Consider the following 12,833-nt stretch of genomic DNA (forward strand, 5'->3'; position numbering starts at 1 on the left):
GGAGGATGCAGAATTTGCGTATTCTTTCGCTGAACTGCAGAGTATATTATTTTATAAAATATTTATATGCAATAAACTGGTATAATACATACAACACGCAATTAAAATAAATAATAATTTTTTTATTCAATGTTAATTTAATAACTTATTATATAGATCATACGAGTATTAAAAAATGCTGAACAAATGCATCAATCTTACACGGGTATAATATATTAAACACAATAAATATTTCTATGTACCAAAAAAAAAATAAATAAATATAAATAATGAACTTGTTAATTTGTATAGTTTAATAATTATTTTATAAACGAAAATTACCATAATATAACGGGAAAAATCGTTTTATCATCATTGTTTTCAAAACTGTAACGCATATTATAATAACAGAAGAATTGATGCCCAAAATGAAATAGTAATATTGTTTGTGGAAGATACAATAATTCAGTTATACCTATGTAAATACGTAATAATACTGGTATTGTGGAATGATTTACATGGCAGGAATTTAAAAATGTCACGTTGGAATGTATGAGTATACTTGGCTATAGTTGTTGTAAATAAAATCTGAGGATATTGGGAAATTCTGCATCAGTTTTGTGTATTAATTTGGGCATGGAACGTTTTGGGAGATAAGACGAGCCTTTACATATGTCTTGTGTTTCCAAAATTGAGACCACTTTGATTTGCTCCCTTGTTGGATCCATATTGCAAACTGATAATAGTTTGGCCGGCTTTGAGTTTGTCTTCGCTGAAGTTGCGAATGTTTTTCTCTGCTTCTTTCGGTCCAATACTTGGAGCACCGAATTGACCAGCCTGTATAAAGTGTACGCATTAATGTATTATATAAACAGTACATTTTTATATCAATTATCAGTAGTTATAAATACAAATGTAATAATAATCAAAAATAATTCTTAACTATAATACCTTTCTACCCAATGACTGCAAGCAAATCACCACAGAGTTCAAATTCTGACGTTCCCATAAATCTACAGATTGGAAGGTTTCTTGAGAAGGAACGCCGATTGATACAGCCACAGCCAAAAAGTTATTGATGTTTTCCATACACTTAAAAGCCATCGTGCTGGTGTTGACTTTCTTAACGGATCCAGGAATAAGAGTGTTTACCAATCTACAGTAAATAAAAATATTATTTATACTAAAAATGTAACAAAAAAAAAATTTATTTTACTAATGGCATAGTTGTCGATGTACTTTGATCAATATAAAAAAATATTATTTATATGACTTCATCGGAAACTATGTAAATACAGGGAAGAAATTATAAATAAATGCATATTTTGAATACAATTATAAACAATTATATTACATTACAAGCAAAGAAATCAGAAATATGTAATTAATATATATATTATTATATTAATATAAACTAATGATTAATCGAAGTAAATTGATATGAAAGTGATAACTTTATGAACAATTCAAGGATATATTTAATCGGTACGTAGGTAATGTTTTATTTATTACATAGAATATGACTCACTGGCACAATACTTGTCCGTCCTTAAGGACTTCAAAAAAGTTGTCTGGATCGCCAGATGTGTTCAATGGCAAACCAGTGACGCTGCTCACCCACTCTAAACATTCCTGGGCTAGCTCTTCACTGTATTTGCTGTTGATCTATAAAAAAATAAATATTTTAAATGTTAGGTTATTTCTCGAAGCAAAGAACATAATTACAAGCATATCTTAAATGTTTACATTTTTTCCATTGTTCTCATGACTTACGTATTATCGTGGTTATATTAAGCAATTCATATTTTTTTTTATTTGCTGTTAGTTAATACATAGGTAAATACTGATGTAGATAGTACCAAATAAGAATAAAAATAAATGATGTTGAAATCTTTCAATGAATTAAACTTTTATATTAAATTTTATCTAATTAAAATAATCAATAATTATATATATATTTTTTTTTTTATTTTTAACAAAAAATATACAATCTGTACCCTTGGGCACAATAAGAATATGTAATATAATATATAAATATATTTTTTTTAACATGAAAACGTGAGGGAAGAAGCCATCCAGTGATATCACTACCTATTTATTTATTAATATTTTTTTATTTTATATAATTTTAATTTATTCATTTAGTAATTAATTATGTATATAAATAATAAAATTCGATAATGTTATGACATTCATTAACGATTTCAAATACTATAAACAATTTTTACTATTTATTATTATAATAATTTTTTTTTTAACTTTTAACTTCTTGGAATGACGATAGGTACATTTTATAACTAATGTTTTAAAGATTACGTAATAATAATTTTAATAAATGTTTATACTTTTTCAAATTCTGAGTGTCTTTTGTTACAAAAACTATCCTGTTATAAATATGTAGAATAGTAAAATATAATATATACAATATATTGGTAATTTTTTCTGATTTACTATGTACACTGTTCACAGCTTATAACTATATTTTGTATCATACTTTTCATGTTATAACTCACTAATAGGCTAAAGCCCAAATATAAAATTATATTATAATATCTGCTTTAAAAATTCTTATTTGTTTTATTCCGACATATTGAGGACTGGAGAATGACGGCAATTAAATAAAATAACTAAAAATAACTAACTCAAATAACATAATATAATCGTAAGGAAATGACAATTTATGATAATATTTAATATAATTTAACAACAGTATTAAATTATTATTAAATTTACATAGAATACATATTTTAAAACTGTTAAATAAACTCCTGGATTATTATTCCATTGTTCTAAATAAATACATTTAATAATACTGTCATTTAAACATTATTATTATGTTACCTATAGTATTATTGAAAATCATATTAAATACTTTTTTTTGTTCGGAAGTATTTTCAGTGGAAATTAAATTTTATCAATAATATGTACTTTGTATTATTTGTATTCATATGCATTGTTGTAACTGTTCTTTAAATAAATATTCAGATATAATAATCGTATTTTGAAAAAATTCAATATAACTATTTCGGGGTTCAAACCATATAAAAACTGAGACATTATATATGCAAATTATAAAAGACTAAAAGTTTAAAAATAGTAAGAACTAGAGCCATAATAAGCCTAATATACACAAAATGATATTATTTTTTTATGAATTTCACATTATTTTTACTATAATAGTTAACAGCTGAATAAATAAAACATAATACCTATATGATTCATTAAAAAAATGTAAATTATTAATATGTTTATTTACAAATTATTGCTTGAAACTTTTTTGTATAGTACCTACTTACCTACTATAACAATTATTACATAGAAATTAAATATTTGTATTTATTATTTTTACTTTTAACTCTGGTCAATGGAGAATAATTTATATTCAAGTGCCCAGTAAATTTCTTAAGAATGTGTCGAGCGTGGAATAATTAGTTGCTGATGTCATCGTTAAAATCAGCTAACAATAAAAACTCGTTCCTACTGTTTATTATTTTAAATTTCAAGTCATCGAGACTCAAGAAGGAAGCACGTATATCTTACGTACATTTATATGCGAATTCGTGAGTACACAATAATGATTTTTTGAGATATAATTCAACACAAGAATACCTTTATTATAATCTACTATAACACAATAAAGTTATTAATTATATTTTGTAACATTAATATGACACGATTAATCAGTTAATACTTTGCTACAGTCTTAAAACAATTTATTTTAACTTCAAGTTTAGAAGAATGAACTAACCAACTATTTTAAAATAATGAAAAATTACATGCTCGATACACTAAGATAATAATAATAATAGGTTATATTTTAAAGAATGGAGAGCCGTAGAGGACAAAGTGTTAAAATATTATATTTATTTAAATTTTAAACTTATTATTATTGAAAGCGGTATACAGTTTTTTATTCATTTTAGAAATTGCACTGACAGGGACTATAGGGTAGAGATTTGGTAATATTATTCAGAGATTACTGTTGTAGGGCTCAAATGAACTAGAAACAAGGATGCCAATAGCCATACATAATACGATTAAATTACTACTATACATAGTAAAAAGTAATAACTTTTTAAAAATCATATTCCTCATATTCACTTATTGCTCCCAATTTTTTTTTATTACTGCAATCAGCTTACTGACGAGTGACGGCTATTACCGGGGCTATTACCCTATTTTAAATCGTCTGATATCCATAAATATTCATAAGATTTTTCAATGGCTACTCTTATGTTGGAGCGGGAGAGATACTAGAAAATACTAGAATAGTGACCAAGCCAAGCAAAAATAATTATTTCACTTAACTATGCTCGTCTAAAATATACATTTTTTTTTTACTTTATTAATAAATACACAATCTATACGCAATCGGCACAATAAGAGTATGAGCTAATTACAATGACAATATAATGAAATTTTGAATGAAGAAGCCATCCACCGATGACACGCCTTTAATTATTTTGTTTTAACCTTAATATTAAAATATAAAAATAAAAATAAATTATATTTTATCAATCACCATTTTGGCTTCATAATTTTTCATTTAACCTTTTGTTAATTTTTATTTTATATATTATAATATGTGATAACTACTTAATTGGCATTTGATGTGACTAATTATTGTTGAAATAATAATTTAAAAAAACAAACTATTAAGCAATTTCAAGATATATTGTGTAATAACTATAACGGTATTAAATCGGATGTTGTGTGGTTTAAAAATGGATGATAACATTTTAATCAGTTCCCACTTCCATAAATGGCACAAACAAAATAAGTTTCAAAGTTCGAGTACTTTTAGTAGTGTTTTGTTTTGAATAAACAATAACAGATTAATTTATTCGGTAAATAAAATAATTTAAAAAAATAAAACACCTACAATTAACATTGAAAATCTATCAAAAATTGATAACTTTGGATAAGAATCTGTATATAAAAATGTTTACACAGATAATTTCTAAACATATTAATGTAATTTTCATATTATTATTATACAATTTAATTCATAAAGTAAAAACTCTAGTAAACACAGTTTAATATTCTAATCAGCCACCACACAATTCCAGGCATTTAGTTTTCAAAAACCCATTGACCTATATTATAATATACATCATGTGATAGCGAGATGACAACACAAACAGACAACTAATTGACCCACATTGGCCATATACGGTATCTTATTTGAAAAAGCGACACGGCCATATATAGAAGAAACACAAAGATGAATCATCAATTGATACAGGAGGCCATCTGTTCGTACTATAATCCATGTATTGAAATCAAGGATTTCGTCAAAAATAAACCCTTCATCACATATAATTGGTTATTACTATAATTTAACAATATTTATCTAAATAAGGAATTGCAAAAAGAACTACCTATATCCATTAGTTTATTATATTATATATATATTCATAAAAATTATCTCCTAATTACAAGACTCGTCAACATAATTACCTTAGGCACCAGATGTTATAACTGTCACATATTATATTAGAATAAAAATATTAGAATAAAATCTTTATTTCAGGTGCTTGTTCATGAGATTATGACGAAGATGTTATGTGAATCAAAGATAAGTTAATTAGTTTATATCCATCTGACACTACATATCAGTTTATAGTCTCAAACTAGACAATAACTCATGTAGCATGCTTGAGCTAAAATATTTGTTGGTAAATATTCAAATATTAAATTTAATATAATAAATTATAATAGTTATTTTAATTTACCTACACCATTCCGAAACATTGTAAAAATCTTAAAACTACCGCTACAATAAATTTAAAGAAAAGTAATTCATACGCTATACGCCTGTATACGAGTACATTATTCCGAAAATTGTTTACATAATATATTTTATGATTATAATTATGGTTACGCATTTTGGTTATTCCAGATGTAATAATTTGTATTGTATAAGTTTATTGTTGACAGGTATATCTAAAAAAAAAAATATTTCATAAAAATATTTTTTGCATGGAATGTTAAATGGTATGACGACGTACGCATGCGTCATGTTTATAAATCGAATAAAATTTTTAGTGTTAACGAAAATTTTCCTACTCGATTACAATTTACAATACTTATATTGAAGTCTTATACTTCATCGAGCGAGCCAAAAACCTGGATCATAATATTTCATATATAATTATTTATTTAAATGTCTATTACATTTATCATGTAAAGACTAATTAGGTACAAGTACAACCATAACGAAAGACGTGAGACAGCCGACGGAGTAAATATGTAGAGATGTAAATTACGCCTACGCAATGACTTTTTAACTTTGGTATGTATGGGAGTTATTCGAAAAAGACGCGTTATCTTTGTGTTGGAAGGAAAAACCGGTTCGGTCTCCACTTCAAGCATAATAATAATATGAGTGTAGGTGCAGTGGAATTATCTGAAAAGACGTCATTTAACCGACATTTTATCGGCGACTATCGAGGTATGCCAGTCGTCTATTAGAAGGTACCGTCTACCAATATAATTCTATACAATATTGTATGGAATATCGATACACAAATATATAATAAATATTGGATAAACGTTTAAAAACAATCGTATTTATATAACATAATATTACTAATTCGTATTTTTGGGATATTGTCGGAATTCAACGCGAATGAATAATAATATAATAATATATGATGTACGTGTGTAATATAACGACTGGTAATTTATAAGTGTTATAATAATAATAAGTTATAAGTTATAACGAATGCCGCGGCCAATAGTTTTGGAATCGTAATATGCTAGTACCTATATCAGTTGTGTATAATATAATATATATATAATATAATCATATGTGTAGTCTCGCGATTTAAAGCTTCGCTGAAAAATATTTTGCATTTTATGTTAGTTTTGCGAACACAGGTTTTTCATCCGATTTCACTAGTTGTAAAATATACAAAATCACAATACAAAATACGTGTAGCACGTGGTGAGCGAGTAGAATCGATTAACTTATTCGACAACTATTATGAATCAACGCTCAGGAATTTTAGTTCCATCTAATTTTTATTCGTCACCATACCACAACATATAGTCCGTACCAAATTTACTGATTAGTTATTAGGTAATATTTATGTAAGTATATTGAAATCACGTAATTTTTTAATTGTTTTAATATATTATATAGGTTAGGTAATAGGTAGTATGTGATAGTTATATGATAGATAGTTGTATGTGTTAAATACCTATTATATAGAAATAATATAATTAAAATTTAGAATCAACCGAAAAACGAGAATACAAAATTCTATTTTCATAATATTAAAAATACTAAAACTAAAGAAGTAATAAAAGATGAGAAAATAATTCAGTTCGGTTATCGGGTTACCGCAATGTTTACGGGTTACGAGTTAACGACAAACAATGCGTAATGTAAAAACATTACTATATAAGTATATCATATTATATGTTTATATATTTATTGAATTTGATATAGATATTATATAGTGTTTATGTATATACATATATTCTCTATCTTACACTATATTATGCGTGGAATACTCTTTTTTTCGTCATCGTGTTCAATTAATAACATGCAACGGCTTACAAAATATTAATAAAATATAGTGGATACGCAAGCCACTTTACCCACAGCATGTAAACAAATTTAATTAATTGCATTTGCCCAGAACGAGCGTGGACTTCGAGTTCTAGGTGTGTTTGACCTATATAACATGTATTTTATTCCTGCACAACCCACAGGCACCGGAGAGGAGGAAAGATAGAGACGTTGTAGAGACCTGCCACCATGGCCTATCTATATTATTATTTGTTATCAAATTATTTGCCGTGGCCCGTGGATGCCTCTATGGCTAGGTATATATTATTATAATATTTAATATCCATCTACATCGTACTGATAAATTTGGAACCTTGAAATTCGGTATTGGTTGAAAAACAAAAAATTCGTCATACCATTGCGCGTTCTTTTGTTGCACTGTTGAAATAAAACTTGACTATCTACCAACCTTGGTTGCGATTTACAATAATAGATTTTATTGGCAAAATAACGTTAAATTGCCCTTTAGCCGCGGGGTTCCGGTGAGACACGATGTCCTGTATTCATTTCTACATTGTATAAATGATCTGTATTGTACTGCACTAGGGCTGCAGAGAGGATAATAAAATTCAGTAATGCAATATGTATCTACATAAAATCGAATTGTCCAACGCAATAAAATTGTCTAAAACGCAAAACCAATACTATGGGGTATCTGGGTAGCCGTACTCTGCACGACGCTTTTGGATTGCCATTAAACGTGTACTTATAAATGTTTTTCTAATCAATATAAATAAGCTGAACGGAATACGTGTGTGCGAATATATTTTACACGAAAATCATAAATGGAGCTAACTCGAATGTTACAGTACTCCACTTAAAACTATTCAAATGGTGGTTACATACGTTACAGTACGGTTAATAAGTATTACCATCAAACACGATATAGGCAATAATATTATTACATTTACGTGTAATAGTAATGGACGGCACTTGTCGGAATCGAACAGGTGTACTAGATGTATAGAGATTACCTAAAATTAACGTAGATACCAATATAATAATACATTAATATAGCAGCTGCACATTATTCCTTACGCAGTTACGCTGTATTTAAGGTCGACACTACTCAATATCGTGATTAAACTCGCCATGCACCGTCGACATGAAATTAATTGCATGCATAGTGTGTTCTGCTTCACGCAGAGTGTAAATCGTAGTAAAATATTATAATTATTCACATACTACCGACAAGTGCAAGTGCACTGCCGACAGTAATAATTAGTAAATGTGTATACCAAAATAATGAGTTGGTGGTAAGTGGTTACTCACTTTGCGTTGTGCTTCGGCGGCGAAACCAGACTTGGTGGCTCTGTTGTTTGCCATTTTCGGCTGAGAATATACAGAATATCGAAATGGAATAGGGCGAAACGAACGTCTACGACGAGTGTTTCAGTTATTGTTTATTATGCACGCCCGTGATCGGCGGTTTTCAATAGTATAATAATATTGTTCTGAAGGGTACGATCGGAGATGCGACGGGTAACGTTCGAACAAGACTGGTCTAAAATAACGACTGATTGGGTGACGGGCGTCAGCGGCGGGTTGTCGAGTGCAAAGCAAACCGGACTGTTCTGTATGGTTGTAGTACGTTCGTCGTCAGCCGAACGTTACCGACGACGACGACGACGATGACGATGACTACGGCGGCGGCGAGTGGCGACACATCGCGCAGCAGCCGCCCGCACGGGATTCGACCATAACCATAATTCAATATTGTTATTATTAATAATAATATATTATGTTTATTATAGTTATTACCTATTGGAATTTGGCTGCAGTCTTCATACGTCTTGTACAGTTAGTAATTGTACTCTTGTTTATGCGATATCGGTGACTTGTTTTCTCTCTCTCTCTCTTTCTCTGACCCGGTTTTAACATAAAAAATTAGAATTAAACTGAATTTAATCTTTTGCAATAATCTTTATCTAGGTGTTATTAAAGTTAAAGTTCGGAACATAATGACTGTGAGTTGTTTTTTACGATATTTCAATTTGTCTGCACTAGCGTATTGGTATGCCAACATGGTTAAATTTTAACACTGGGAAAAATCATATGCACTAGCTGTCAGCTGACGTCTTTTTAAAATGTAATACAAATGTTATGCTATATAAATATATTATAATACTCATAATAATAATATATGTTTAATAGTGTTTGAGTTTGTGTATTGTATTATTATTTATTATTTACTTCATGTCATACATATTACGTATCTGATATCAGTTATATATGATGAAATATACAATAGATAATATACATAATTTGTATAATAAAAGTGAATTTAGTAAAAAAAGGTCCTATATTGCATTCAAATTTCTGTAATCTATTAATTTGAATAGTTTTTAAAATTGTAATTTATATATTGCAATAAGAATCTACACATTTTAAATGTCTATCATCAATATTGTATATTTGTATTTGTATATTATAATAAATTGTAGGCTTATTATAGCCCTTTCTTTTTTTCTCTTTTTTTCTCTTTTTTTTATTTTAAAATTACAATTTGTTGAATCTTTATTATTATTTTCTATCAACTTGTCATTTTTAGTTTATCTTAAATTTATTGTATATATTTTTGATATTTATTTTACCATCTAAACAAGGAATTATGTATTAACTAGTTATTTAACTATAATTAAGGTGAGTAATTATTGTCTCCTACACAAGCTTTATACTTTTAGAATTTAGGGACAACCCATTTCACTTGTATTGTAAATTTTAACTTATTATTTTTTTAAATAATCGTAAAATTATCAATCTATATCTATGAATATAAATAAATTTATATCGTATATAAACATATTATATAGCTATATATATATATAGGTAATTATGTAATTTTTATGAACACGCAGTGTCTGGTAAACGGTAATAAAATTATATGTTTCTTCGAATATAACGATATAATATGACGCCTTCGCCTTCTACAGTTCTACAATGCGATAAAATTGCGATCTCATTGTCGTATCCTCGCATTATTACTTATCAATTTATCATATACCTATATAACTGGCGTACGTGCGAGGATTAATCGTTATTGTTGAATTTGACTATTACGATTACATTGAAACGCGTCGCCTTTGATTATTAGATCGCCCCACGCCACCACGGTTGATATAAATATTAAATAGTACTTATTGCATATTTGAAATTAACATATTATCATACATACATATATACATATGTGTGTACTGTGTATAGGTTCTAGCAAGACCTTTGATTATTTGAATAATTTATATAGATCAATAGATCTCGGTTTCTACAGATTATCTACTTCGTCATCATCCGTGACGACGATATTTTATCCTGTTGGCATTATTATAGGTATTATATTCATATAGGTAGTAGGTACCTACCTACGTTTTTTCGAACTAAAACACAAATTATATTACACTCTTGCAGGTTTAATATTTGTTTTTCTCGAATCCCGATCAAGAAGGACGATTTTCCATCGTCCATAATTTTCCATTATTTAAGATACCACTAAGGGTTACTTAGATAGGATACCTATATATATTTGAATTTAAACATAATATATAAATATAATACCAACTATGAATGTCTGTCTGTTTATATTACCTATATGTGCTCGTGTCCATCATATAAAATCCACTCCCACTGGTGAGTGATGAGTCCCGCCGTCTAACCGTTTCACCACACAAAAAGCATATACCTAATATTTTACATTCTGTGCCTCTGTGGTCTCGACGCCCTCTTTTCAGCAACGATAGCACGATGCTATTTCACGAGAAACCTCCGCATCTAAAGATAATACACAATAATGTAGGGATTATAATAAATCATTGGTATTATTATACATAATAATATAATATTTGTTATGTGGTTATTAATTATTTCATTCACAGTGTTTTATTATAAATTAAACTCGACTGTCGCGTGTGTCGTCTAGTCGTAATAGTCGTATATACCTACTTGGCTGCGATATATTGTGTACACAAGCAGCATTGTAACTATATAGACATAATGTATTCGGCATACTGAAGTATAAATATTACATTATACCTAATATATTATTTATATCCGTCTGTACACAGCAAAGTAGAAATAATGAAAAGTGCGTACCTATAAGGCTATAAGAATTACGAATGAATACCTATATATACGTTATTAACACCTAATGTAATCGGTAGCTACTGATATTTTATTATACTTTATTATATTGGTATATAGGATGTACGCTACCGCAGAAAATTATATAACTATAATGCAGTAGGTTTTGCTGACGATAGTTAGTATGATACATACTCATATATATATTATATTATATAGCGTGAAAGGTTCTGGAACTATTTTATTTTATATAATTTGAATAGTCATTACTCATTACAAATCAATATTTTTATCATTTTAATATTTTAAGTTTCTTACTTTTTTAACGAATATTTTAATTAATAGGTATTCAAAAGTAGAATATTTATATTTTTCCAAGAGCTTCAATGTGTACAAATCGAATTTTAAATTAGCAATTAATAAGTTATAAGTTGGTAACTATTTAAAGTGTTGAGGAAATGAGGAGCGCTGAGTACCTATAGTGGACAGACATGTTGCAGGTGTCACATAATCACTATATATGTACATGCTCATAAAGATAAAAAATTTTGTATTGTCATAACTTCTAATTATCTTAAATAAAAGATATTTCTAAAACGCTACCTTTGCATTTTCAAGAATATTAGTGTTTGTATTGTTTACTTTTATAATAATCACCCTGTATTAGGTACCTATAGTACTTACCTATAACACATATACACAATACTCGCATGTAAAAACGGATTAGGCAAGGTTTTTATTTACGCAGCGTTTGAATAAACGTTTTTTAGGTACGCATAAGCTATCATGACACATTATGCAAAGTATTATTTGGTGTCATTCGAGGCACTTTTTAATTTTTATTTATTTATAGTGTTTCACTGTGGGTTTTATTACACATAACATTTTATTTTTGTAAAAATGAAAGAATTTTTCAGTGGACGACCTCCGTGCTTTAATCTTTAAGTTTGACGACTTATACGTATACGTACCTACGAGAAATTAATTATACTGGCAATAATAAGTATACGAATCTACGTTCAATCCATAGGTATACAGATAGTATAGTTGTATTCGAAATTCGAATTATGTATTGAATATCTACTTGTTGAAAAATGTGAAATGAGAGTGACGACCGACGACTCGTTTTTTTCATATAAGTTTAAAAAAAATATTTAAATATTTAAAAAATGAATTCGGATTAAGTTTCGTGGCCTTGTAA

The 12,833-nt window shown here is 28.1% G+C and overlaps 1 protein-coding gene across 1 annotated transcript; it reads right to left on the reverse strand.

Moving 5' to 3' along the window:
• Positions 1–101: 101 nt before the first annotated feature.
• Chd64 (transgelin calponin-3) lies at positions 102–9,064 on the reverse strand. Its single transcript, XM_015524822.2, has 4 exons — positions 8,831–9,064; positions 1,508–1,644; positions 931–1,135; positions 102–816 (listed from the first exon to the last, which is right to left on the reverse strand). The coding sequence occupies exons 1-4, from the start codon at positions 8,882–8,884 to the stop codon at positions 646–648; spliced, it is 567 nt and encodes a 188-aa protein (XP_015380308.1). The 5' UTR covers positions 8,885–9,064; the 3' UTR covers positions 102–645.
• Between the last annotated feature and the right edge of the window lie 3,769 nt (positions 9,065–12,833).

Source organism: Diuraphis noxia, unplaced genomic scaffold, assembly GCF_037042655.1.
Source record: "Diuraphis noxia isolate RWA-SAM2 unplaced genomic scaffold, SU_Dnox_SAM2 contig0004, whole genome shotgun sequence".
Classification (NCBI taxonomy): Eukaryota; Metazoa; Arthropoda; class Insecta; order Hemiptera; family Aphididae; genus Diuraphis; species Diuraphis noxia.